The 27,101-nt window shown below is 49.0% G+C and overlaps 3 protein-coding genes across 6 annotated transcripts in view; 2 read left to right on the plus strand and 1 right to left on the minus strand.

Moving 5' to 3' along the window:
* The window catches only part of CAMKK1 (calcium/calmodulin dependent protein kinase kinase 1), a 61,849-nt gene extending 56,893 nt beyond the window's left edge, over positions 1–4,956 (plus strand). For both annotated transcript variants that reach the window (XM_009814625.2, XM_059829087.1), the window contains one exon: positions 4,763–4,956. In XM_009814625.2, the coding sequence (XP_009812927.2) occupies positions 4,763–4,835 (73 nt within the window). In that variant the 3' untranslated portion in view covers positions 4,836–4,956. The remainder of the gene's footprint in view (positions 1–4,762) is intronic.
* A 13,793-nt stretch (positions 4,957–18,749) lies between these two features.
* MIS12 (MIS12 kinetochore complex component) lies at positions 18,750–19,480 on the minus strand. The gene has a single exon (XM_009814626.2). The coding sequence runs from the start codon at positions 19,478–19,480 to the stop codon at positions 18,848–18,850; it is 633 nt and encodes a 210-aa protein (XP_009812928.1). The 3' UTR covers positions 18,750–18,847.
* A 578-nt stretch (positions 19,481–20,058) lies between these two features.
* DERL2 (derlin 2) lies at positions 20,059–26,626 on the plus strand. Of its 3 annotated transcripts, none has more exons than XM_059829278.1 (7): positions 20,059–20,151; positions 20,737–20,802; positions 21,085–21,158; positions 22,174–22,267; positions 22,801–22,996; positions 23,558–23,648; positions 25,652–26,626. In XM_059829278.1, the coding sequence occupies exons 1-7, from the start codon at positions 20,059–20,061 to the stop codon at positions 25,755–25,757; spliced, it is 720 nt and encodes a 239-aa protein (XP_059685261.1). In that variant the 3' UTR covers positions 25,758–26,626. The 3 variants fall into 3 exon arrangements, with proteins under 3 accessions (XP_059685261.1, XP_059685262.1, XP_059685263.1); XM_059829279.1 differs by having other exon boundaries at positions 20,059–20,148; XM_059829280.1 differs by lacking the exons at positions 21,085–21,158; positions 22,174–22,267; positions 22,801–22,996; positions 25,652–26,626 and having other exon boundaries at positions 23,558–23,635.
* Positions 26,627–27,101: the final 475 nt, after the last annotated feature.

Consider the following 27,101-nt stretch of genomic DNA (forward strand, 5'->3'; position numbering starts at 1 on the left):
TCTTAGCAGTGTTTGCTACGTTTCTTCTGCCTGCTCCAGATTTCTCCTAATTGAGTCAGCCCTGGCTTCACCACATTTTATTACTCTCATTTATTGCAACTACTACCTATCAAATTAATTGCTGTGTTTTGACAGACCCAATTTACTTTCCCATTATGGCTGCTGTTACTATTGATGAAATGAGGTTGTCAGCTCCTGTACGGGGGATCAGTCTGTATACAGAAAGCCTACTCTGCTTCCAGCCTTCCCAAAAAGAGGAGCAAAAGAGCTGTCACTGCCCTTTGGGCCATACTGTCTGTGTAGGCTAGGCACGAGGAAGCCGGGGGGAGAGGGAGGTAAAAAAGTGGCTGACCCAGGTCTCCAAGCAGAAACAGCTTCTCCCAAAGCAGCAGAGAGGTACCTCCTACCTGGGGGCTTTCTGCTGAGAAAGTCCCAGAGCTCGGTGTCTGTGGGCTGCTCAAAAATAGGCTGCGGAGATCCCCCTAGGGCAGCCAGGTTTACAGCATCCTCTTTGACAAGGGAATGGCTGCAGGTTGGGTTTAAATTTGCCAGGCGTTTCCACTAAAGATGCTCCATTCGCCTCTGCTAGTGCTCGGTGTCTGTCTCTCCAGTCCCTGGAAGATTGCGGGTAGGTAATACATAGATACTGTCAGAACAGAGTCAAACCCAACCAAAAGCCCTATCAATTTTCACTGCAAAGAGAGAACTGTGTGTCTCGCAGGAAGAGCCATGCCCCACGGTGCAGGTAGGTATCCTCGGAGTCCACCTAAGGACCGAGGCACCGACTGTGGCACAGGATTTTCCTCTGGCAAAGACCCACCCTCAGCCGGACCCTCCGGCGAGCGGCCCCATGCTTGTGTGGCCACTGCACGCCCCATTGCATGTGGTGGTGACACCATGACCGTGGTAGGACACGGAACCCCCGGAGATGTCAAATTACATGGCCCGGGAAGGCACAGCGGGACATCAGCAGTGTGCTGGAAGCCATCTGGAGCTTTCAGCAGTGGTAGGGGCTGGAGAGGGTTTGTACCAGTGCTACCAGTGCCCATCCTCATCCATCCTTCGGGCTGCAAGTAAACGTGACTCGTGCTCCACGCTCCATTTCACTCTGCTTGCTAGGCTTGTTAGGTACAGAAATCCAAGCTCCTTCTCCTGCTGCCATCATCTTCATGGTCACTTTTTTCCTTTGTTTCATTGTTTTGCTCTCAGGGACAGACTCCTCTTAAACACGTCTGTATATTTGCATCCGTCTTTAAGGTAATTCAGTGTTTGTGTTTCCCCTGGGTGCTGTAGCAACGTGTGTCCTCTCCTCAGCCTGCGTGATTTGTGTGGTAGTGAGAGCATTCAGCTCCGTCCTTCCTTCCTGTAGGAGCAATTTTACTGCAGTAATTCTCTGTGTGTGACACTAATGTTTATGTATACTTTCTTTAATTACTGTTATTTGTGGTTCTTTGGCGTTTCAGCCTTCTTTGGGGAGGGAGGGGTGGAAAAAGCCAGGAACTGCTGCTCAGCTCCACGTTTGCAGAGGCAGAACTACAGAATTTGGGAAAGGCTGAGGCTGAACTTTGTAATTGGGGCTCGGGTTTAATATGTAGTGCTTATGCGAAAGAAATAGATCCAGAGCCTTCTCTTCTCTGGCTGCTCCACCACTCCCCTGTGCTTCTGCCTCTGATGCCGTGCTGGGAGGGCTCTGGGCTGACCGAAATTGTCTGCTCTGTGCGACCGACCGCCCCACCTCAGCCAGGACTTCATTAAAACACAGTCATTTGGCTGACCAGTTGCACAGACCCTTCTAGGAAGAGGTCCAATTAATTCTGTTAAATGACAAAATAACATAATAACATTCAATGCAAACCGTGACAAACTGCTTACGAACATCTCGGAGTGAAGTCCCAGGATCTCGCGCTTAGGCAGGACACAGCCTCCACCCAGGCCTGGGGAGATCTGGTCTGGGGTGAGAGGCTGGGAAATAACCACACACCTCTAAATACCTTTGGGAGCAGCTCCACCGCTCTGGAGACTCCGGCTGGCCTGGTTTACCGCTCCGAGTTGAATGGATGAGCCAGAGCCAGGATGCCACCCGCTCCGAGCGAGGAAGGACTTGCAGACATTCTCCAGAAATAGTTAGAAGGCAGGTGGAGGAGGACGGGGGCTGACGTCGGTGACAGCTGGTGCCACTGCCTGCTGCTACGTTTTTCGTAGAGACCTGCTTTGTGAGGAACGGCCCTTTTTCTTTCAAGACGTATTTCAGGAGTGACTGCACAGCCTGGCCACGGTCAGTTTGCCCCCGAAGTCTGCCCATGTCCTCAGCAGAGAGGAAGGGGATGTCACCAGTGTAGACGAGGGCAGATTATTGGTGTTAAATGGGGACTCGGTGGAGGAATTAAGCACTTACCAGGAGTGTGCGTGTGTATATGCTGTGATTCAGCTTTTTGTAGGTTGTCCCACTCCATCCCTGTCCCGTGCTGCCTGTGTTTGAGGGGAGTGCTGTGAGGCTCGTTCTTCGCTGGACACGAATCGGAGTTAAATACTCAGTGGCTGTGATCTTCCTGCAGCTGCTGCAGTTAACAGCGATGTGGTCTCCTGGGTAATTGTACAGGGCAGGCTTCGCTCGCCTGGGCTTTAAAAAATATAGCAGAAATACAGTCTTGTTTCTTAAAAAGAGTTATTTAATGGAGATTCACATTCAGCCTCAGGCCTCACGGCACAAACCCCGGCTCCCGTGCAGACTGCAGAGCGCTGACGCCTTGATCTCAGCCACCATACGTGCAACCCGAGTTCAGCTGATACTCATCGCTGCGCACGGGTCAGGTCAACCTGGTTTGCGTTGCAGCCCTCCCACGCTGCCGCAAGGTGTTTGGAGAGGCAGAAGGTGCTTGGGGCGGCGTTGAAGGCACCATGGGCACGGAGCAGGCTTGGCCGGACGCACCAGGCGGCTGAGGGCAGGGAGCTGTGCTGTGCGGAGCTGCCTGTGCCGTGCCGGAGAAAGGAGCCTCTGCTCCTGCGCAGGGTGATAAATCATTTAAAGAGGGTGATGACAGACACCAAAGACAGGGCTGTTTCTCAGCCTCCCCTCCCAGAGAAATGGTCCACGCTCCAGGTTCGAGGTCAGGTTTATCACAGGGCTTTGCTGGAGCACAGGGAGAAGGGAACGTGATTTTGATCATTTCCAGTTCTTTGAAAATTGGCACAGCCCTGTGTGCATTTTCAGTGTCATTCCCAGCCAGACAGTAACCCCTGAGCCCCAAACCCATGCTTCCCAAATGCTGCTCCAGGCACGTGGAGCAGCGCTGGCTCTCCGGTGCTGAGTTGGCTTGTCCCCACGGACTGATCCTCCTGCGGCCGCGCTGGCGTGAGCGGGGCCGGGTACCCTGGGAGACACGGATGCTTGGGGGTAGCATCACCTTCTTTACACCGTGGATATCTTCACATCTTTGTGATGGAGAAACAGGCGTTTTAGGTGCAAGTCATCTCCCTGCCGTAGGTCTCCGCTGTGGGGTGATGTGGATGGCACCTGGAGGTGTCACATTTTCTCCATTCAGTCTAGAGCAGTGACAGCTTTCTCTGGTCAAATCCTCGTCACGGGCTGACTTACGGATGGCTGGGCTGGGTGGAGGTGTTACTCCTCAAGGATGCCCGGGAGAGCTGGAGCTGACTTCGCCCCAGCGGAGCCAGTGGCACCGACACACTGACAGCGCTGGAGTGAAATCAGCTGGCAGCAGGGCTTGGGCTGCCCACAGGCTCACGGAGCAGAGACAGCAGCCACCCTGTGCTGTGGCTGCTGCATCCCAGGAAAGCGGTGGCAGCGTGTACCCCACCACACGGCATCCAGCAGTGCTCCTGGGCCTGTGGTTGATGTGGCTGCCAGTATGGCTGAGGCTTTGCTGGACTGGCTGGCTCAGCTTGGAGCCCATAAAAGCCCCCCCAGCCCAAGCCAGCAAAATGCTCTCTGAGCCTAAATGTCTCCGCTCACGCTTCCCAGTGATGCCCTCAGCAGCTCTGAGCCTGACTCCCCGCTGGCAGAGGTAAGGTGTCCCTCCCACCTCTGTCCCGTCCCACCACGGCAAAGCTCAAGCCTTCTACAGAGGACGACACTGAAAACGAAGAGCAGGGGAGCAGGCTTGAAGCTGTTGTGGCATACATACAATGCAAGTAAGTCACCTTGGCTGGGTTTTAGGGACTGCTGCTGTCATGTGCTGAGCGATTTTGGGGACCAAACTCACAGCAATTGAAATCAAGCAGCTGTTGCGTAGGGAAAATTGGGTTCTGGTAGAAGCATTCAGTTTTTATTGCCTTTTACAGTCGAGCTTTGGAGAAGCAGTTATGGTATCAAACCATCACTCCGATCTTTTAAAAAAAAAAAAAAAAAAAAATCAGGTTAAAGAAAAGGAAACTAGAACTCCCCAAATACAAACCAGATAATTTGGAAACATTGCTGCTGGTCTGCAAGACTTTCTCCAAGAACTAGGAACCTCCTCGTCACGCTGCAGCCGGATGAAGGGCACTCGGGGAAGTGCAAAGCTTAGTCTTTGGGGCGCAGAGACCAAGCAAGTGTTCGGGCAGAAGTTGCATAGCACTGCAGCACATCGAGCTGGGATGTTGCTGAGCTGTTTATGTGGTACCAGCCCAACAGGCTGGTTCTTTGCTATCCCCTCTTAATATTGATGTTGTTGACCTGGGTTGCCTGTTGGGAAAAAAACCTGCTTTATTTCTTGCATTGCTATGTACCTATGATCTCTTTATTTCCTTGCTGTTCATGTAGAAAACAAGGGAGCAGAGAAGGAAGCAGGGACCCGGAGCTGCCCGATGTGTGTGAAGATGAAGCTACGTCCTGAAGCTGCCTGGCTGTCGCAGGCTGGCCGCTCACGTGCTGCTGCTGTTGTACCCATCGTGGTGTTGTCTAGCACACATCTGCCCTCATCGCCAAGTCCAGGGCCTGCAAAGCAAAAGAAAAAAAAAAAAAGGCAAAACGGACCAACCCAGAAAACCAGAAAGGAGGAACAGAGCAGCCATGAGGAGAAGAGCGAGTCCTTGGGCAGCGCGGCTGGCAGAGGGCTGGCTCGGCCTCGCGGGCGGCTGCGTTCCTTGTGCGAGGTGTCCGTGCGCTCCTCCGTGCGTGCCTTGCTCTCCACTTGTGCTTCACGTGTGGGCTTCGTAGTTGGGTGTCTTGGCCGATGAATGTGGTTTTATTTGTAACGCAGCAAACCAAATGTTGTCTCGTGGGTCGTTCGCCCTGGAGATTTTTCCATGCTTTTTTGCATTCTTTATTTCAAGCATTGGGGAAAAAAGAAATTACATCGGAGCCAGGTTTTATATCAGAGGGCAACTGTTTTATTTAATGCACGGGTAAAGCACTTCTGTATACCAGGACACATCCTGCTCCTTTTGGAGTGGCCAGCAAAATTTCTATGGATATGAGTTAAATGAGGACGAGATCTTCCTTTTGGAGTGAGCACTGTCGCTCCCTATACCTTTCTTTCTCTTTTTTTTCCTTCTCTTCTTATCCCCCAGTTCTGCACAGTGTAAATCCCGCCAGCATCGATGGCTTTAGTCAGGGCAGTGCTGTAAAATAGAAGAACTACTCAATATTCTCTGTAATGTGCAATGAGCCTTTGAATGTCATAGAGATCTGGAGCATTGGGATATGCTGTTGCATGGAAAGGCTTAATGCATCGAGGACATCGGCTAACCAAGCGTGCTCTTCCCAAAGAGTTGGGATCGCAGTCCATCCGCCGCACCCCGTCCTGTGTGCACGGACCTTGTTCTCAAAGGTGGACAGAAGTGGCAAGTTTTGGGTTTGTTTCATTTAAGGGTGACTTCCTTTCCCTCGCTCATCTCTTAGCTCCTTTAAAATTACGTACCTGATGCTTTTAAACTTTAATTTCCTGACAAGTGACCCAAACTGGGAGAGCTCCTTAAGGTGGAAGATGTTGGTGGAGGCTTTCTAGGCTAAGGAACGCTACAGAACACAAATGAGATCAAAACTTGATCTTTTGGGGTTTTTTAAGGCTTTAATTTTTAATTTTATTTTAAAACTGTAATTTTTATGCACGTGCTGATGCTGCTATTTTATCCATAGATTGCTTCTAAACTTGGGATTAGAAGCTTCATCTCTACAGTTTGACAACAGGTGAGAGATTGCACTTAAAGGGCAAATGCAGCTATTTCAGTGGCTGTTGACTATACGGACTGTGTATAACCAGGAATTTCACTCTTGCACTCAGTAAAAACCAGTGATATCAATCTGTCAAATATACGTCAATATATTCCCTTGAGCTTTATGGGGTCTGAACATGCCCCTGGGAAGCCAATGGGATTGCATTCTTATTTTATAGTACTTAAATAAAGGACATGATTAAATTTGGTTCCTACATAATCATCTTACTGTCTTTTTTTAGGTAAATCCTGAGGGCTTGGGACTTTCAGTCCCCTAATTTTTTGTGCGAGGGGATACGTTGGTAGCGATTGGTGTACGGGTGTTCCCGTTCTGTTTACTGCAGTCTAGTTTGGTGGTTCCCAACATTTTTCCTAACGGGGCTTTGCTGCCGGTGCCTTCTGCTCCCTGTCCGCAGTCTGCCGCCTCCCCTTGCTGGTCTTCACCACCTCGGTGGGATGCCCAGAAGCAGTCGCCAGCGTGGGCTCTCCTCCGCGTCTCATCTGTAAATATTGGCAAATTGGGAGATAGTATTGCAGCTGATGTATTTTATTAAGGAGACCTTTAATTTTTAAAGCTGGCAAAGGGATGATAATCCTGTAAAGGTGTCTGCTCTGGGTCTGTGCTTTGCTTTGCTCGCATCCGGATGGTAAATCCTGCTTGCGTTTGTGTGTCTGCCCGCACCAACTGTGCGCTCAGCATCCTCCGAGGGCCTGCGCTTCTGCTTCGGCAGATACATCCCCCGGGTTGGCGTGCTCGAGCACGTGCTCGGACCCTGCTGCCTGGTAATGAATGTATAAGCACCTGGTGTAAGGGATGAAAACTGAGGTGGGGGCTCGGCAAGGCTGAGAGCGCAGGGGGTGCGCTGCAAACGCGAGAGGAGGGACTGGCCCGGAGGAGCCGCTGCCTGCGGAGGGGATGGTCTCTGGATGCAAACTGGTCTGTGCTGGGGACAAAGGGCTGGGGTGCCACCGTGTCCTGCTGCGCACCGGGGGCCGAGCTGAGCAGCCCGGGAAAACGGTAGGAGCAAACTGTCTGTCCTCCAGTTGCGGAAAAATGGGCTTTTTCCAGCTGCTGTCCCCGGGGCTGGCCATGGCAGAGCTCTGCTGCGGCAAAACCAGGCTGCCGGCAGCGGGGAGGACGGCTGTGATGCCGGGTGAGCGCCCAGCCTGAGCAGGGGGGTGACCTCGGGACAAGAACACGTCTGGAGAAGTCGCCTTACCCCGGGACAACAAAGGGAGTGCCAGGCGTCATTATCCCCAAGGCTCTTCTGAGGTCTAAGCAATACTTGGGTGGTGCTCAAAGAGCTCTAAGACTGCAAACGTGGGGTTATTTATTGTATTTGTAATATATGGTAAGAATAATTTGGGAATGGAGAGACACTTTGCTGATCCAGCCAATTGTTGGGGTTATTCCAGTAATGCCCAAGGGGGTGGGAGCTAGCGGGGCAAGGCTGCCGGAAAGCTGCTCTCAGCCTCAATTAATGTGACCAAGCAAATGATCCTTTATAAATTAGGTCTGTGTCATGTTCCTTTAGTGGTAGCTAGAGTGTTGTTTCAGTGTTGGAGGGGAATGGGGTTTTTTTTATGATTATCCCAAAATCTACTTTAAAAAAAATTGCCCTTTTTACTGAAGGAAATTCTTCTGGAGCTGTTTCCACAGGTCCAGGGAGCAGCCAGGATTGTACAGCTGGGCTTGTGCCATAGCTTGTTCCTCCAGCAAATCTGCCAGCCTTGTGGGTCTGTCTTTTATACCTCCAGAAACCATCTGTATTGTGTCGCAGACAGCTGCCTGAAAACTTCCATGAAATGAAATGAAAAAGGTGCACTAGCAGCAACAGAAACGCTCAGATTTATTCAAAGGCTTAGTAGGACTCCTGCAAAAATACGCTCTACTTCTCACTTAGCTGAAATGAAATCCTTGCTTGTTTATGTGCATGTTAGGGCAGCTCGGAGCAATGCGATTTCTGCTTTGATGAAGAGACTAAAGAGATAGTATTTATTTAAAAATAAAACGTCTCTGGCAAGCCAGCCCTTTTATTCGTTCAAGAAAGTCTTTCTCTTTGGCTGGATGGCTAAATACTTGTCTCGCTTCTCTCTGTGAACGAGGGGATGGGGTTCGGTGTGGCAGGGCTCCTCCGAGCAGCAAGAAGAGCTGGCATAGGCGTGCTCCGATGCTTTGTATATGCTCTGTATTTTTCCCCTCCAAATCCTCACTTGCCTGCACTATTCCTGGAGCAGCGGCACCCTGTGAAGATACCAGGACGCTCTGAACTGCGCTTGCTGGGCTCTGCGTCCCGGGAGGGCTCCTCTTTCCCCACTGCGTGATGGCACGGTCGGCTCTGGTCAGCTTTGGGTGGCTTTTCCAGCTTGGGGCTGGGCCCAGAGCGAGACACCTTGAAGGAAATTTCTCTTTTGGGAAAATCGCACGTCTTTGTGATCTCCAGGAGGTAGACTTCTCTCTGTCTTGCTCAATTAATTGCTCTGGGCTTTTGGTTTGGGAGGTGGTGCTAAGTAAAAATCCTGGTTTAGTCTCTCCTGACAGGCACAAAGGAATACTGCAGTGAATGTCTTTAACCCTTTGGGCAGGAATATGTTGCTATGAAAGTCACACTTGCAAATAAACGAGGTTTTCAGCTCTTTAATGATGTATTGCAGCGTGCGAGCAGATGCACGGAGAACCACTCACGGCATTTACAAAGCCGCCGCCCCCAGCTGCGCCCGTGCAGGGGCTCTGCTTTGGGTGGTGGTTCCCAGGGAGGTATCCCTGAGAAATGGCAGCGTGGGCAGCCGTGGCGTAGCCAACGCCGGAGGCCCGGGCTCGTGAGAGAAACTAAATTCCCTGCAGCAGTAAGTGTGACTGGAAGGTGATTATTTTTTATTTTTTCAGTGCCTTGAGACGCAAGAAGCAAGCTGCCCAGTAAAAGACTGGGCTTTCTGAAAGATCAAGTGCCACAAATGTCTTTGACGTGGTTTCTTTATCATCGTTTCGATGGTGGATACGTCAGGCCTGTCCTTTGCTGGTCATGGTGGCATCAGTTACGTATCTTGTTCATGTCCGATCTGGGGCCAACATCTCTGGATGCTGCTTCACTCTTTGCATCTTGTGGGATTGCAGGTTAGAGAAATCTTTGAGTTTCAGAGCTGAACGTTCATCCGGAAACTTGTGCCAGGGAGCGGTGCAGGTCGGTTGCGGGTTTGCAGGTGCAGCCACGGCGTGTGCTGACAGCGGGTCCGGCCGGGGGGCTGCAGCCTGCCTCGGGCACCAGCACGGGCTGCTGCCCTTCCTCGCCGCAGAGAGGTTGGAAGTGGAAAACGGGGCAGCTTTAGGTATCTTCTCCTTGCGTATCCCCTGTGATACACCATGGGGGGGACACCTGATACGTACGGGGTGTCTGGGGAGCCCCGCAGGCCTTGCCCCATTCTGTGCATGCCTGGCCCCTTCGCAGGTCTTCATCTCCTCCGCTTGGGCCCCCAAAACAAGCAAAATGGTGCAAAACCCACGGAGGCTAAACACCCCCCCAGCTCCTTGCAGCGTGGCGTTGCTAACCCAAGCTGCGCTGTTTGGGGGTCCTAGGGAGAGCGGTTTGACAAATGCTGCCCTGGAAAATAGTCCTGGGGAATAAAATGGGGAAGGTGGGAGCAGCCGGTGGTCGGGCAGCATCAGGGTTGGTCATGGGAAAGCTGATTTCGTGTATGGCTGCATCCGATGGGAGCCTGGCGGGGGGACGGCGTAGCTGCTCCTCGCAAAATGAATTGCAGCTCGGTGAAACAGCTCCCAGGATGGGGTTTAGTTCCTTATTTATTGCCAGACTTGCAGGGGAAAGCTGGTGGGAGGAATTTCCTGTTCCTTCAGCACAGCTCTCTATCCTGAAGCCATCAGCAGCGCTGCAGCAGGGGCTAAAGGTTTTGTCTCCATTTGGGGTGTGTGGCCAGAGGAGCTCGTTAGTTCTCTCCAGCTCAGTGCTTTCCCTCTTGCATCTTGCCCAAAAACCTGAAGCTTCATCCCACCAGCTGTAGGCACCAGCTCTCTCCAAGGGTCCTGGCCACCCTCGCTCATGCTCAGAGTCCCTTGTCACCCATCGGCTGCAGCGAGCGAGGTCCCGTAGCTGGTGCGTTGGGCTTTCTTACACCAAGCAGCACAATCGGATGCGTGAGAAGCTGTTGCATGATTGCAAGTTACCCTTTGACAGTGCAGCTAATGCAAGAGCTTCGAAGCAAATGCAGCAAGGATTGTTGTCTCTCCAGTGTTGGGCAGACTGCCTGTGCAAGTTGAAAGGCTCATTTACGGTCTTGGACGCCTTCATCAGTGATTTCCAGGCATAGAGCCCACATCTTCAGTGTTTTCAGGGTCGTTTTGCTAGCTGCTCAGTATTATTGTTCTGCTGCAATAAAAGATGGTCCTTCTTCGGGACAGGCGATCTCACCTTTGTGCCGGATGGCGGTGGCAGGAAAGGCAGGCTCCTTTCTGCCTGGAGGGGACGGGGATCTCAATAAATGTAAAAACGTTTCCAAAGGAAGGAGGAGTGTGCTGCAGTGCCGGGGGTCCTGCTGAGAGCGTGAGCACGTCGGGTGTCCAGCAGGAATACTGCAGGCTGGAAAGCAGATAGTGGGGGTTTTGTGTCTCTGTAACTTAGTTTGAGTACCCAACTTCTCCACTTTACCAGGGCACATTTACAGCCGTGTTTGCTGAGCAAAGCAGTGAAAGGGATTTCTTTTCTGGCCCAGAGCCTCCTACAGAAAACCATGCTCTGATCAGGTCCCTCCCAACCTGAATTAACCTGGATTATCCCATGATGCTGTTACTCTGAACGCAGCCTCCCGTGGGACCAGGGAAAGAAAGGAGCTCGAGAGCTAGTCGCTGCCTTTCACCTTCCCTTCCCTGAAGAAAAGCCATGCATGCTCAGAGTTGCTGCTAGCAGCCGCCCAGGCTCTCAGTCAGTAACCACAAGCCATCAGTCAAAGCGTTCCAAAAAACAGTGTAAATTCAACAAAAAAATAAACTGTAACTTTTGAGGATATAATTTGAATCCTCTGTGCCATAATTTTGCTGCTGTTTCTGATTTATAGGCCTGTTCTGTTAGTATTTAAGTCTCTTGTTATACTTGATGTTAAATATATGACTCTCTATGTACGCTGCTATAATTCAAGCATGATGTATATGCACTCAGTACTGTAATGGCACGTGGCCGTTACACTGTAAATATGTACCATGAATAGAGATGCTATTTTTTGCATGCTTTTGTACTCTAGAACTGAAGAGAAAATTACAATAAAGTCCCCAGAAACGACGCTTGGCGTAAGTGCGGTTCCTGACGCGGTGCTTGCTGCTGGCTCTCGTGTGCTCTCTGCTGTTCAAGCTCTCTCCGTGCTTTTAGCTACAGCAAAGAGGGGCTTACAGGGCTTCCACCACTCCATTCGTCCCTGCCCTTTCCCTGTTGGGCTTTTCCCTGGACAAAGAGGCTCAGGGACTCATCGTGCTTCAGTACCACATCCCCAACTGTTACAGCATCTTGCTGTAATGTGAGCTGTGGAGTTGTCTTGCCTTAATTGCATTTGCTTCCAAAGAAACGTGCAATTTGCTTTGAAAAAGAAGGGTTGGCCTGGGCTAGAACTGACTCTGCGCGGTTGTGGAATCGACAGCAAAACCTGGGCTCGTCTGGTGCCGCTGGGCAGGACTGGCCGGCTGATCCCGTGGTGCTCCGGGGACCTTCCTCCAGGTGAGGCATGCGGAGGCACCGCACTCCTCTTGTCTTTATAATACCAAAAAAGAAAGAAAAAAGAAGGTGAAGGCATCTATCTCATCACCTGTCATTAATGTTCTGCCCAAACAGACACATGATGGGCCCAGTAATTGCTAATGCTAAACACACCCGTTAATTCATGGGTATATAAATTGCTAGCACCCGCTGAGCCTGAATGTAGAAGGACCCGAGGTACAAAGTACTCGTAGTGAACTGGCTCTAGGGTCTCGTCTGTTCACCGAGATGCCCTGGGCTTTATCTCTTCTCCTGACACCTTCGCAGCCTGTTCCCGAGCACCGCAATGAGCTGCCCAGGAGGAACCGAGACCCCCTGAACACAAGGGAACAGTCAGGCTGTGTGTCCCCTGAAACAGCTCATCGCTCGGGGGGCACAGTGCTCAGGCCCTTCGGTTAAGCAAACCGGGCTCAGCTTCCCCGTCCCGTGAGCTGATTCTTTTTTGGCTTCACGGGGACAGAAATGGGGAGACCAAAACCCTTCCAGCCAGGGATGGTCTCCCATACAGGTCCAGGTCCTCGGCTGTGCCTGGACAGCAAAAGTAAGTGGAAAAAGAATAAACTTGGATGTATTGTCTCCTGAAGCATGTTTTTCCAGTAGAGCTGGGCTGTTTGCTGCTGTGTTGTCAGGAGGGGATGTGCTGGGGGGGTGAACGCTCCGTTTTGCCAGACAACCCATGTTGTTTCTAGGTGGGCTTTGTCATTTCATCTGGTTCGGCGAAGTCTCCAAGTGTCGGCGTAGCTCTGGAAATCCCTAACCTCCCTTTCCTGCCTCCCTGAAGAAAGCGAGAGCCCCCTTTGTGCTCTGAGCCAGTTGCTGTCTGCCGGGAAACTCTTCCCGTCACAGAAACGTCCCTGTCTGAGCCGATCCTCGCCTCTCCCCTGACAGCCGGCAGAGGATAATGAGGCACGTCCGTGCTTCACGTGAGGATGTTACAGCTTCATTTGCCTGTTCTGCTTGCAGCAGCAGACTGCACACCGAGACGATGGCTGGTGTTTCCCAGCAAACCACACTGAGACAAAACCTGCGATTTACTTTGCAAGTGCTGAGCTAAAAGGACTTTGTGGCCCCGTTACTTGTAACGAAGGATATAGCGATTACCATCTCTTAGGTGCAGCCCCAATTAAAATGGAGACAAGTTTTGCTTGAATTTTATAAGCCATGCAGCTTTATTTCTCACCTGAGAATGTTTATTCTTAACAACTTCAGCCTTTGCATTTTTGTTAAAGGGATGACCCTCTCCGGGATGGCGATGAGGATGGACGGCTGTGACTCTCCTAAAATCATGGCAGAAGTGGCCGGGGCTCAGGGGCTGACTCGGTGCTGGAAATGGGGGATGAGCTCCATCACCAGCTCCTGCGGGCTCAAGGCGGCCGCTGAACATCACTTCAAATTTTTATCCTCCTTTTTTTTTTTTCCCAGCTGGGTTTCCTAGCTTGTTCCCAGCACACCAACACCAAATCAGTGACCGAAGAGCTGAAATCCCCTTTGGGGCCGGGTCGCTCAGAGCAGCAGCAGTCCTGACCGGCCAAGCCTTAGCGGGTAAGGAAAGTACCGCGTTGCTTTGTGCTATGGGAGAAGCGATTTGTGTGATAAGCTCAGAAAAACATGCCCAGATGTGCCCCAGTGCCATAGCAACAGGGCTGAACCCACTGCAACCAGCGCCACGAAAGGAAGGAAAACCGCTCCGTGAGAGGGACCGGCAGAGGCTCAGGTGTGCAAACGGGGACATCGAGGACTCATGAATGCACAAGCACTTTTGCTGGATTAATGCTATCGCCCACTCCCACACCGGGTGGATTAAGACCCAGCGTTTTGTCAGGGAGTAAATAAAATATTGAAGTCACATAATCGCTTGTTCCCCGGGGATGCGGTGTCCTGGTCCCACCTTGGTGGGTCACCTCGCTGCCACCATCGTGCACCCAGCCCTGAGTCATGGTCAGTGACATGCCCCAGGCCAGTAAATGCCCCCGACAGCCCTCCCCCAGTTTGGAAAGCGTTTTCTCCGTGTATTTCTGGTCGGTTTAGGATCCCACTGGGGACTCGATCTGGGGTTTGATCCAGCCAGGTAAATGGCTTGCAAGCCTCTCCCCCTCATTTTCTTTTAAATGGGCTGCGTTTCAAAATGGATTTCTTGAGCAGTAAATTATAATTTAGTGCTTATTATAATATTCATTAAGAGCTGACTTCTGCTGTAGCGTTATACCAAATACTAATTATTAGAAATTAAGGTGACAGGAGGGAATAATACTCTGAGTTGTGTAAGTAGGAGTAATAACAGCCTGGGAGGGATAAGTGCAGCAGAGCAGCAGAAGTTCCTTTCTGTGGGGAAATGAGAGGTGATAAAATCCCCAGAGGCAGCCGTACGGGAGCCACGGCTGCCCGGGCAGAGGGTGTGCAGTGAGGTGCTGGGCTGGGGAGCTGCCGGGGGTAAGGGGACAGAAATAACCAGAGCAGCTGGCGGGTGCGAGGGCACCAAGCAGAGGGGTCGCAGGTGTGGGACCATCGTGTCCAAAGTGTCCGGTTTTGGGGCATCGCTGCCTGGCAGGATCCGTGCAGGGCTCAATCTTGCCTCGACATTATTTCTCTAGTCCATTTGCTTCTTTTATTATTTTTTTTCCCCCTTCAGGCTGAAATTAAGTCTCCTATGACGATTTCCAACACAAACTGGGAAGACGTTTCTGCTGGGTCTGATATTAAATGCCAGCGTGTGTCCTTACGAGCTGCAGGTTTGGGGCTGGTAAGAGGTTGCTGTCCAGGCTTTGGGCACGGTCCGGCTACAAATGGGTGGTGGTTTTAAAGCCAAAGCCTGAGTCCTTAGTTACAGCCAAGGCGGAGCTAAACCAACCTCTGTATAACATTTTGCCATTCCAAGTTTGGCCCTGGCAGCCACGACTGCCACTTAAAACTAACTGCAGCGTTGGAAGGATGGATGCGGGGGCAGGATGAACGGCCGGGGAAGCACCCAAAGCCGTGCTGGGCTGTGCGAGGGATGTGTTTTTTCCTGTCCCCGGTGAAAGGGGAGGGATGAGCCCTCAGAGGACATAGCCCCAACCGGGAGTAACCCCGTTGTTATAAACTTCACCCTTTCTTGTTATCCGTGCTGTTCCGCGCCAAGCTGCACCGCCTCCAAGGCTTCCCTCCAGCAGAGGCTGTTCAGTCACGCTTCCTCTTTCCTATGGTTTAATTGAGGGAGGGGAAATGATCTTATATGTGAAAGTGATCCCTTTGTGGCTAAACATTTCAAGGATTTTTCTTTTCTTCTCCTTGAGCAGGAAAAAGCTGTTTACCGTGTTCTTTTCTAAAGCAATTTCCGGGGAGGTTCAGCAAACACGGCCAGGAGCCGCCAGCGTCAAGCACTAACCGAGTTTCTTCGCTTGAGTAAATCAATGTTGTGCCACTGATGTGATCTGAATGCCCATTTTCTGTGCCCCATTTATTTTAATGCAGGGGCTGGGGTGCAGGGGGGGCAGCACCAGGCAGCTCTCCGTAAATAACACCGAGGCGCTCGGCGCTTTCACTCCCATCCAATTTTACGGTGTGTGACGTGCAAACACATTAGGGGAGAACCACCGTGCACACCGGCCGGGATAACTCGCAGCACCCATCTGCATCCCTACCTGTCGATCCCTATTTTTTTGGGCAGGGGGGGTTTCTCAGGGCTGTGTTTCGGGAAGGGGGATGCTCTTGCTTAGTCCAGGCCGGTCAAAATCCTTGTGAAAGAAAATTTTTTGGCATAACAGGGTGGGGTTTTTCTCATCATTAAGAGTGGGATGGTGTTGCGTGAGCATCTGCCCACTCAGATCCTGCTGCGGGACGGGGACGGGGACGGCAGCCCCCAGCCACCGTGGGACTGCCAGCGAGGGAGGGAGCTGACCCACCACCAACTTGAGGTGAAGCGATTAAAGCGTGTGGCTGCCACTGGTGTTTCCTGCCTGTAATTAAAGCTTTTAATGAGAAAGCATATGGTAACACCCCCTCCAGCCCCAGGCTGGCATTTTGCCAGGTGTGGGTTTATTAACGGCTGCTAATTACACCGTCATTCAGCATATACTGCGAGGAGGGCAGCAGTGCCTGGCCCTGAGTACTTGAACTGGCTGTGAATGCTGTCAAAAAAATTCTTAATTTTCTTTATATTTGTTTCCCTTTGCATTGGGAACTGAACCCCCAGCCGTTTGTAGGGCATTCTGGGGACACCACCACCCCGGGACATGGTGCCGGCTCCTTCCCCACTGCACCTGACCCCCTTCTGCATGCGCGGAGGCTGCAAATCCGGCTGCGTGTCCTCCCCGCAGCTGGCGAGTGCGTTTTATTCCCTGGAGTGAGTTTTGCTGAAAACCTGATAGTGCGGGTAGCTGCAGTGGGGCTCGAAGCCTTTCTCCACCCCGATGGCTGCTGGGACGTCCCTGGCCCCGACAAGCCTCAGGGCTCCCATGTGTCTCCAGACCAGGAGTGCTTGTTATCCCAGTAAGAAAACTGATGGCTTCATTCCCCTTAGACATCAGCTCTGCTGCTGGGGTGCTTAGTGGACGCAGTGCACTACAGCAAGGCTGTTTTCCCCTTGCAAAATGTTCTTGGTAATGTTTTACAACAGCTGGTTATATTTTTGCGTCTTATAAAGTACCTTGTTCCCAGCCTGGGGCTCTTTGAATCTTCCAGCTCCGTGCAATCATTTAGAGAAAATGCGCATTAAAATCAACCACGTGGAAGTTCTCCCCTTTCTTTAAAAGCCAGTCCCGGGTCCTGCTCCTGCAGCAGCTTGGTGCCATACTGTCTCTGCCTGCCTCGTGCCTGTACCGCTGTCACCGATGGGACACATGCTGTGGCCATCGCTGCTCCCGTGTGCTGAATCAGCCCCCGGCGAGCAGGGGCAGGACGGCCGGAGAAGCCAGTGAGGATGGAGTCAGGGTATGTCAAGCTGCTCACCAGTATCTGGACCTCGAGAGGACCCACAAACGCGTGAGCACGATTCGGGGCTGGGAACGCCCCTCTGACAGCGTTGGAACCCGCAGCTGAAGGACGAGCTGCTGCAGCAGCAGTAGAACCTGGAAGGAAAACCCCGTGGCATTCACTGGATGCCGTAACGTTGAGTGAGTGTCTGAGGTTAATCGGGAGGATTCCCCAGGCTCTGGGAGCTTCCCTGGTATTAGGGATTCGGGCAGCAGCAGCCCAGAGCAGAGCGAGGCGTTTGCAGGCAGCTGCCTAACGAGCTTTGGCAAAGCGTGGCGGCAGCTCCGAGGCTCGCATCCTGAGGGTGGTGGGTGCTGCCTAAAAGCGTCTCCCACACTATCCTCTGGAGTATCAGGAAATAATTTATTTCAAAATATTTCATTATGTTGACTCTAACGACAGGAGCGCACGTGATGGGATGTGATTTTTGGGAGCAGGTAGAAAGGGGCGTTTTCAGGAGGGTGTGAGGCCAGTGCCCTGCCAGAGCCCTGACCACGTCAGCTATCCTGCACCGGGAGGGTTGCATGTTCAATACCAAATTTTCTTATCTGAGCTATTTACCTCTTTGATGTTAGAGGGGATTGTTTTAGCAGCGTGATACAGCAATACACAGAAATCACAACACAAAGGTAACGTAGCAAATGCAATGTCCAGGCGAATCCCAGTTCAACTGTCATGCCCAGTACCCGTGCTCCCTGCTCACCCACAGCTCTGATTGTGAAAAATGTACTGGAGAAGACCTTGGCGCACATCAGGGCAACATATGTTTGAAAATACTGGTTTTACCAAGCTGATTCTAGATGAAGTCTTCAGAAGTCAGGGAAGAAAGAATTGCAAAGTGTATTTTATGCTTTTAATATTTTTTTTTTATTGCAGTAACTTCTAAATTATTCACAAGTGTAATGTCTTTCAAACTTCTATGATAGTAAGGCAGAAATCAGTATTGATATTTCATGATACGTCTGTACAGGAGATTCAAAACCTGCTGAGGCCAACGGAAAGATGCATGCAGACTGTAATGTATTTTGAAGCAAGCAGAGATAGAATAAGCGTAACTAACTGACTTCAAAGAACTCAAGCATACCAGTCAGTCTTCACAACATTCATACAGGAAAAACTGATTAAACATGAACAAAATGAACTTTGCTATTTAGTAGAAAAAGGACACTGGACAACAAAAATAAAAACAAACAAAATATATGTATAAAGCAACGTAATCTAAAGCAGGACAAAGCAATCGAGTTGCTCATTTCCTCCCGTGGCGTCTATATCTTCGGTCCGTGGAGCAGCACGCTCTCCTTGCTTAAAGAAAACAGAAGCTGCCTCTCTGCAAACACACGTGGAGCAGTAAGTAACACTGAAATTTCAGAAATTGGGTTGAAATTCAGTATTGATGCAAATGCTTCTCTTTCTCATCAGAGCCTTGACAACAGTGTCACGGTCTCACACTTCTCTATGGACTTCCTACTTGCTGGCTTTTAAAACACAGTGAACAGCACCTTAGCCTTAACAAGACTCTGCCTGTGCAGCACAGCTCCCTCGGGATGCTGGTACAAAGTCCCAATGTCCTCACTGACAGAAACATCGACTCTGAACTGGTATCAGCCTGGAAATTCACTTAGACATTCTTACAGGTGGATTTATTTTTTTTTAAATAATCACAGTAAACAAATGCTGTGTTGTGTACAAAGCTAATGTTCCTAAGGTCAGGAAGGTACGTTCACAGCCAGGTTATCCAACCCAAAATTTATTCCTAATCACCACTTTCAGAGTTACATTTCACGGAAAAACTAGGGTTTTTTCTCTCCCTACTTCCCTAGGGAGGTGCTAAATAGGTGCAAACTGACACAGGTCAAGAGCTTTTAGCCTAGATCCTGGCAGGATTACAGGAGTAAGGGATCAGGGGAGATGCTTCTGGAAAGGTAAGACCCTATCACTTTAAGCAAGCTGCCTAAATTATTTTTATTGCCTTTTCAGAATTTCCATTACAATAACTGATCATGCTTCTTTATTTTTTTGCTTTTCTCTTCAACATCTTTCAGCACATCTTGCAGTTTCTTAGAGTTCTGTGTCAAGAAAGCAAAGCTTTCTTTGAAGTTGCCGGTCCCGTGTTCCCTACAGATATTCTCAAGCCCATCAAACCATTGCAAAATCTTCTCAAGCTCAGCCCGAACAGCCTTCTGTTCTTCCAGTTCTGCGCGCAGTGCCTGCCCAGCGGACGCCTCAGCCCTGTACTGCTCCTGCAGCTGATGGATCTCATCCTGAAGTGCCTGGAACTGTTCTTTGCTGTAGGGGTACTGCTCGTGGACCTTGTCCTCGGGGAGGAGCACGTTCTTAGGGATGTTTAACACCAGCTGCAGAAGCACTTCTTCCATTTTACTGAAGAGTTTATCAAAGTGCTCCTTCATGAAGAGAAGAAATTTCTCCGTGCTTTTCCGGATTTGGAAGGGGCTGATCTTACAGTCGGGAAACCCTTCCAGCTTCTTCAGGATTACACTCTCAACCACCAGCATCATTTCGAAGAGGTAGTCCTGGAACGCGATGTAGACGCGCAGCATGCACGTCTGGGGCGTGAAGCCAAAGAACTGCGCTTCGTAGGCCATGGGATTGACCGACATGGCGGCGGAGGAAAGCCGGTAAGGAAAGGAGGGAGGAACGCAGGCCCTGGGGGAGACGGGCCTTGCTGTAGGCGGGAAGGCCGAGCCCGGAGCTGAGGGGAAGCCGGCTCCCACAGGAGGCCCGCGCAGCCGCGGCCTCCCGCGCCGTTACCCAAGGCACCGGGGCCGCTCCTCACGCTGTAGTGCTGCAGACCGAGGCTGGTGACTGAGGCCGCTGTGGGTGCCGGTGCCGAGACCCCCCCCGCCGCCGCCGCCGCTCACCCTCCGGCCGCTCCGCTCCCTCCACCGCTTCCCGCCTCGTTCGAACTCCCTCAGGAGGGCAGCACCGCCCGCAGCCAATCAGTGGCCGCGAGGACAAAGGCGCCGCCCAATCATCAAGCGCTCCAGCCCTCGGGGGCGGGGAAAGCAAGGAGAGCGTAAGAGGCCGCGCTCGCTGCTCGGCCAATGAGAGCGCAGCGCCACCGCCCGGACGCTGCCGGCGCCGATTGGCTCCGCCGGGGGTTGGCGGCGGGGGCGGGGGGCGGTGCGCGCAGGCGCAGACGCGTGGCGGAAGCGGAAGTGGCGCGGGGAGCGCTAAGATGGCGTACCAGACCTTCCGGCAGGAGTACCTGCAAGTGCCGCCCGTTACGCGGGCCTACACCACGGCCTGCGTCCTCACTACCGCCGCCGTGGTGAGTGGGGCCGCCCCGTCCCCCCCGGCCGCGCTCCCTCTGGCCCGCGCCTCCGCGGACCCTCCTGAGGGCCCGGCCCGTGGGCGGGGGCTGTGGAGCCGGCTCCGCGGGGCCCCGGGCGGTCGCCTGCAGCCTAACCGAGCCGGCGCGGCGCGGGGGAGATGAAGGCTGCGCGGAGGGTGCCCGGGAGGGCGGGCGTGGCTTGTTGGAGCCCTGCCGGTGGGCTGGGGAGAGGAATGCGCTTGGGAGCCGCGGAAGGGTTTACGTCGGTCACCCCCGCCCCAGGGCCGGGTCTCTTCCCCTCAGGGCCTTCTGAGCGGAGGGGATCCCCGGAAGGCAGAGCGTCCAGCAGAGCGTCCAGGGCCCCCGCTGCCTGCCCACCGTGAAACTTGGAAAGGAGCAAAGCACAAATAAATAATAACAACGGGGGGGGGAGGGCTGAAGCTGGCCTTTGCTAGAAAGATCAATGTGCTGATTGAGAGTTTCTCCAGCTCTTTTTGGCACAGAGGAAGGGGGTTACTTATTTGGGTGCATATAGCTTTCTCTTGGTGTATTGATTCCATCAAATGTTCTCTTCTTTTTCAGCAATTAGAACTAATCACACCCTTTCAGCTGTATTTCAACCCTGAATTAATATTTAAACACTTTCAAGTAAGTGTTTTCTGAAGTATGGGAGACTTTTAAGTACGCTGTTGAGTTTGGAAGTGCTTGTCTTCTCAAAACTTAGTGTTGCAAATGACTATGACTTTTCATATTGGAATTCTATCATAAAAAAAAGCTAATGAAACTAGAGTGCAGATCACTGTATCTTAGCTTAGGTCTTAGATTCATTGACCGTAAAGGACGTTTCAGTTACGTTGTTACTTGCTTTTCTATTTAGACAATAAAAATAAGTTGTCGTGTTTAAAATCCTTGTATTTGTCTTATTTCCAGGTATGGCGGTTAATCACAAACTACTTATTCTTTGGACCAGTTGGCTTTAATTTTTTATTTAACATGATCTTTTTGTATCCTTCATCAAGTTTGTTTCCTTTCCTTGGAAAGCAGAGCTCCAGAGTACAGGCATGTTGCTATGCATGCGTATAGGCAAAGGTTCAGTTCTGCTCCACTATGAACTTCCTGGGAGTTTAGCAATGCTGACTTCACTGATGTCATGAATGGACGGACATCAATGGGATTTCTTTCCTAAGTTGTCAAGAATTTTTCCGTTTATTTTTGTGGTGTTAAGATTTCATTGTACAAGCCTAATCCTTCAGGTTGGTTCTGACATACAGGAGAAAATTCGAAGTAACTTTTTTTTCTCCTGGGTCTGCCTTCTTGGTTGAGGCACCCAGAAAGAGCCAGTTGATGAAGTAAATTGATACAAAGCTTACGTTGACATGCGGAAACAAACTTCACAACTCACAAAGAGTTATAAAGCAGGCATGTTTATTGCGGCGCCAGGTGCAAGGGGATTTCTCTACAAAGCTTGCACACCAGGTTAAAATCATGACAGGTATTTAAAACAGTTAACAAAGTTAGTTATGCCTACTGGTGCTATCCCTTAATTAACTATTGGTTAATACTTTTCTTACTTCATCTTAAAGTTACAGTTCTCTTTTAATTCACCACGCATGCTCAAAAGAGTAGGGGGCTAAATTGGGTTGGGGCTTCTCTAGCTAGGAGGTGTGTTTTTTAGTATTATAATGAGACAAGTTAAGTCTAGGGCACTCTTTTGGCAGTCTTTTCTATTTTTCTACGATTCGTCCTTGTGCTAATCATTATTGCTAGTTAGCAGAGAGTCAGTGGAGACAGTCTTTATCAGGAGAGAGTCAGTGGAGACAGTCTTTATCTCTAATATGACTAAGTACGGGGTGCAGTTGTTACAAAGTATCTTCTCTACATTTTTCTTTCTTACTTTTAACCCTTGTTTCTCAAGATGCCCTGTAACAATGTCTAGGCTCATGTATAATTGAATCCTTTTCCGCTTGGTTCTTTCTTTAAAGTAATTTGCAATCAAATTTTCCTGACCTGCGACTTCAGATATCGTTACTGCCGAATGCTTGAAGAAGGCTCTTTTCGAGGTCGGACAGCAGATTTTGTATTTATGTTCCTTTTTGGAGGACTTTTAATGACTGTATCCTTTTTTTAATTCCAAACTGCTGTAGTGAAGCTAAAGATATGCGAATGAGAACTGGAACCATGACGTTACATTTATCTTATTTCTTAGGTGATATATTTTGTTTGTAGTATGAGGAATAACAGTATTTGTTAAAGTAGTTTTGAATGCTTTGTGGCTGTTGCTGTTAAATACTGGGCTGGTCTTTCAGGCTTTTTACTGCTTGACAGGATTATGGAAGTGAGATTATCAGATAAAAGAGGACTGCTCAGGTGTGTAATCATGCGCAGGCTGTCTAAGAGAAATGCCGTTGCTTCAGTGATTTCATGCTAAATTATACTTTAAAAGGATTATTCATGCTGCAGGTACCCTGAATCCTGCTATAGGTGTTGAATTTGATCGGCAGTAGGTTTGATTTACTTGAGCTTGGGAAAGTAGAGATAGGAATTGTATGGAAGATGTAGGATCACAGGTCAAGCTGGAGAATTCTTCTCATGCTTGACCTTACAACAACTATTTGGTGAACTGTTTTCTTTAACTACCCATCGCAGCTTTTTGGCCTGTTTGTGAACTTGGTTTTCTTGGGTCAGGCATTCACAATAATGCTCGTGTATGTATGGAGCCGCAGGAATCCCTATGTCCGTATGAACTTTTTTGGTCTTCTCATCTTTCAAGCCCCATTTCTACCCTGGGTATTGATGGGTTTTTCACTGCTTTTGGGGAACTCCATCATTGTGGATCTCCTGGGTAAGGAATTGCAAGAATCACAAGGATTTGTTCCTGCTAGTGTTTTACATGAAACAAAAAAAATGTGGAAAAACCAAAGAGCTAAATGCCTCTTACTTAGTATTAGTTAGTCTGGTATAATGGTGCTACGTTTATACTAGTCTTTTCTTGATTTCTAACCGCTGTAGCGTATTTTGTACTGTAACAAGGGTGGAAAGAGCTTCTGATGCTTTGGCTTTTTATTGCTTGGAATCAGCCCAGGTACATAATCCGATTGTGGGCATCAGACTATTGAAACAAAATAGCTTATTTTACTATTTTTATCAACTCTAGTAAAGCCATAGTATCAGTATGTTTAATAACAACAATTAGTTTTCCTTGTATTAATGTCTCGTAGCATAAGTTAAGCTTTTCATCTGATGTCAGTGTGCTTCGTTGTTTTTTGTATTTCTATATCTCTTACCGTATTTTCTGTGAAAGAGTCAATGTGTGGGGTTTTTTCTCCTGAAAACTAGTGAAGCATTTGGAAGCTGTAAAGGAGAAGTATTGAAAATCACCATTTGCCTTTTCTTTATATACTAGGCATTGCCGTTGGGCATATATATTTTTTCTTAGAGGATGTCTTTCCCAATCAGCCTGGTGGTGGAAGGCTTCTGAGAACACCATCTGTCCTGTAAGTATTGGTGTATGATTTGGAATGGATGTAGAAAAAGGGCTTGCATGGAAAACTGTTGATAGTTCAGTCACATCAACTTCTGGTAAATTAGACAGCTTGAGACAGAATTGTGGTGTGTCTGTACTTGCTCTTTTATTTAACTCATGTGTTGCCAAACAAGGGGGGGGGGGGGTCTTACAGATGTGTAAGTGGGAACTAACTTCTTGTGGAGAAGGGCTAAAGGGGTTTTGTAACCCTTGATTTCTTTGGTAATGCTTTATAGTCTTTGCTAACTGGGTTTTGCCTGTTGGTGGCACCAAAGATGCATGTCTCTTATTGAGGTGTGAGGAATAAGAAGAGTCCTGCTGTGTACGAACAGAGTGACTGAGGCGTTAAGTATATCTAATATTTTTTTCATCTGTAAATCTTCTCTATTTGACAACTTTGGCAAAAGATTTCAGTGTTTGTACTATTGAGTGGTGCTACTCCTGCGCAGTTCCCTCTTGCACAGAGTGCTGTAATCATCTGTAATGCTGTACAGCAGCCTGGGTGAGAGCAGCTTGCCTAAACGATAGGGCAGTTGAGACATTGAAAGTTGAGCTCTGTGAGACTCTTAGAATTGTCTAGAGCTGAACTGATTCTCTTTTTTTCGTTTGAACTGGCCTCCAGAAGCCTGGATAAACTAAGCAAGGGTATGACATTTTAGTTAACTGATGGGTCATACCTGTTTGATTGGACAAGTACACTTACAATGATAGTTTATTTCTGTTCAGTTTAGGCTTTGTCTTCGGCAAATAATTGTACCAGGTGATGGCTGCAGGAATGGCTGTCCCAGGACAGCTGTGCTGATCGCTTTTGTAGGCCTACACTGATCTAACTTGGCCTTAGCAGCTGAAGGCTGTTTCTGGTGAGGGCTGCCTTCGTATAAATGCAGCTCTAGACAAACTGAGTGTCCAATTACACATGTGCGATAAGGATATATTTGAGATTTCCCATTTTCGCAGAGGGTGTATGCACCCAGCTGTGTGCAGGAGGAATCCAGAGGCTGTTGGAGCAACATGTGCTGTCTCAGTAACTCTCTTCCTCTATGGAAGAAGTGTCAGCCTGTCTTCAGGCTGCCATTTAAATCCTTTTACATATCTGTGTTCAGAAGGCTGCTTATGATTCTTGTCTGGATCTAGAATTGTGGATTTTTTCCCCCAGATGCTTTAATTTTCTTTGATGTCTTAGCTGTAATCCTGTAATACCCGTAGTATTTTGTTTTTTCCTGTTCTGAAAACTCTGAAATGGCCTGTCACTCTGGGTGAAGAGAAATAATCCCTTTAGCTATTCTAAGAACTGTCTTGTTAAACACATTTTACTTTTAAGACTTTTTGGATATAATGATTGCTTGTATGCAGCCTGTGATTTATTTTGTTTGTTTGTTTCAAAGAATCTACTACATTTTTGTTTCTGAATAAAGAAATCTATGGAGAGAGAACCTCTAGTTTTGAGAGTGGCAAAATAACCTACAAAATTAAGCGTGATTTTTGTAATAATTAAAAACCCGAGCCTCTAATGTTGCCTCAAATGCAGACTCTTATGTGGATTTCAAGTCTGCCTGTCAGTGCCTGCATCCTGCCTGTGAGATTGAGATAATCCTGCCTGTATTTGACTCTTACTTTCTCCCCTTTTCAAGAAGTGAAGAGCTCGTCAATATCCCATTTGTGTTTTGCTCCCTTATCCTATCCTGGGAGAACATGCTAGCTGTATGAAATTCTGCCTTATGCTGGAGGTGGAATTTTAAGTTTTAGCTGAATCTTGTCAGTCTCGGTTGATTTAGGCACATAATTCTACACCTTCTTCCAGACGGCTCCTAACTGGAGAGCAAGTGTGACTTTGCTATAAATTACCAGTGCTTTGACAGGCTGTTTCTGAGAGAGGGATGCTGTACACGTGCGGAATTTGAGCAGTCTTGGTCTTACTGTGAAACATGTATTCTAAAGGAAAAAAACCAAAACGGCTTCTTTTTGGTTTTTCAGGAAAGCAATATTTGATACACCGGAAGATGATCCTAATTACAATCCCTTGCCAGAAGAACGACCGGGAGGATTTGCATGGGGAGAAGGTCAGCGCCTTGGAGGCTAATAAGTGTCTGTGCCAAAACCCAGCGACAACTGGGAGAGACTGACCTGAATGGAGTTCCATACTGGGGACTTTCTCATTCCCGTCGCAGAAAGGGCACTTTTTGACAGCTCTATGGTTTTGAATACAAGCACTTTATGAAATGGCAGTTTAGTCCAAGACACCAGTGTTACCAGTGTCTTTCCCAGCCAGGGAATTTATTGTGCTGGTAATGAAAATACTAATCCAGTGGAGCCAAAAACCTAAAACTGGAAACCATTTCCTGTCAACTTCAGTTAACAAGACCACAAGTACTTGTTTAAAGTGATTTCTAAAGCATTTTTTTCAAGTTATTTGATACAGGAAACTATATGGGAAGCTTTACAGGGGACAAAACCAACTTTTTTGGTTTTAACTCATTTTTTATTCTTGGATAAAACAGCTGCAAGATGGGTGAAAGTGTAAGTCCCTATTTCAATGGCAGAAGATTTTTTTTAATCTGAGATGCTGTTGTCTTCAGTCGTGTTTGAATTGTGAGAAATATAACATGCAGCATAATGCAGGCTTTTCATTTTGCCAGTTGGGTTTTTGGAACGTGCCTCTGTGTGAATACCCTTGCAGGCTGAGACTACATTTTGGTGGCTTTTCCCCCAAAGGCTGTGTGTTCAGATGAGCAGGTTTGAGTCTTACTGGTTTGTTTAAATAGGTAGTTCTACAACATCCACCCCCCCCACATGCACACTTCTAACAGTTATTAAATAACTTGGAGTACTAGGGAGGAAAACTTGTCTGGAGTCAGAACTGCTTAAATATCTCAGACGATTAGTTGAATAAAATGTCTTCTGGATCCTTTTTCATTAATCCTTTGTGTAATCCTGTAGTCTTGAGGCAGCTGGTGAAAAAGCAGAGGCTGGGAAAAGCAAGTCCCTTAATGCAAGCTTTTCCCACAAGTGTCTCTCAGAACTGCTAGGAAACGCGAATGCCTGCTCAAGATGTTAAATTGGTGGTCTGTGTATGAAGTTTGTTGTGGGAGGACTGTGTGCCCAACACAGGTCAGTGACACTGGGTGGGATTTAGCTTGAAGTTATGTTGATTATAAATACATGAGGAACCACATAAGGAGTTCGGAGCATGGTTCACGTCATCATGTTCAGTCATTCTCAAGATGTTATGGACTGTACTGGGTAGCTCTTTATTGATTATATCGTAGTAGATAAAGAGATACTGTTGAAATTGCATCTTCCTCCTAAATTTGGGAGGATAGGCTCACCCTTGACACACATGTGATCATCTTGTTTAGTCTCAGATTTTGCTGTTCTTAAAAACTGCTTACAGGTTTTTAACTTGTTTGTAGTCCAGGAGATGAAT

Source organism: Gavia stellata, chromosome 25, assembly GCF_030936135.1.
Source record: "Gavia stellata isolate bGavSte3 chromosome 25, bGavSte3.hap2, whole genome shotgun sequence".
NCBI lineage: Eukaryota > Metazoa > Chordata > Aves > Gaviiformes > Gaviidae > Gavia > Gavia stellata.

Coding starts and splice junctions, on each gene's coding strand:
- MIS12 (XM_009814626.2), bottom strand. CDS start 19,480: ATGTCGGTCAATCCCATGGCCTACGAAGCGCAGTTCTTTGGCTTCACG.
- DERL2 (XM_059829278.1), top strand. CDS start 20,059: ATGGCGTACCAGACCTTCCGGCAGGAGTACCTGCAAGTGCCGCCCGTT. Junction 20,803..21,084: donor TAATATTTAAACACTTTCAA/GTAAGTGTTTTC, acceptor TCTTATTTCCAG/GTATGGCGGTTAATCACAAA. Junction 23,649..25,651: donor CTGAGAACACCATCTGTCCT/GTAAGTATTGGT, acceptor TTGGTTTTTCAG/GAAAGCAATATTTGATACAC.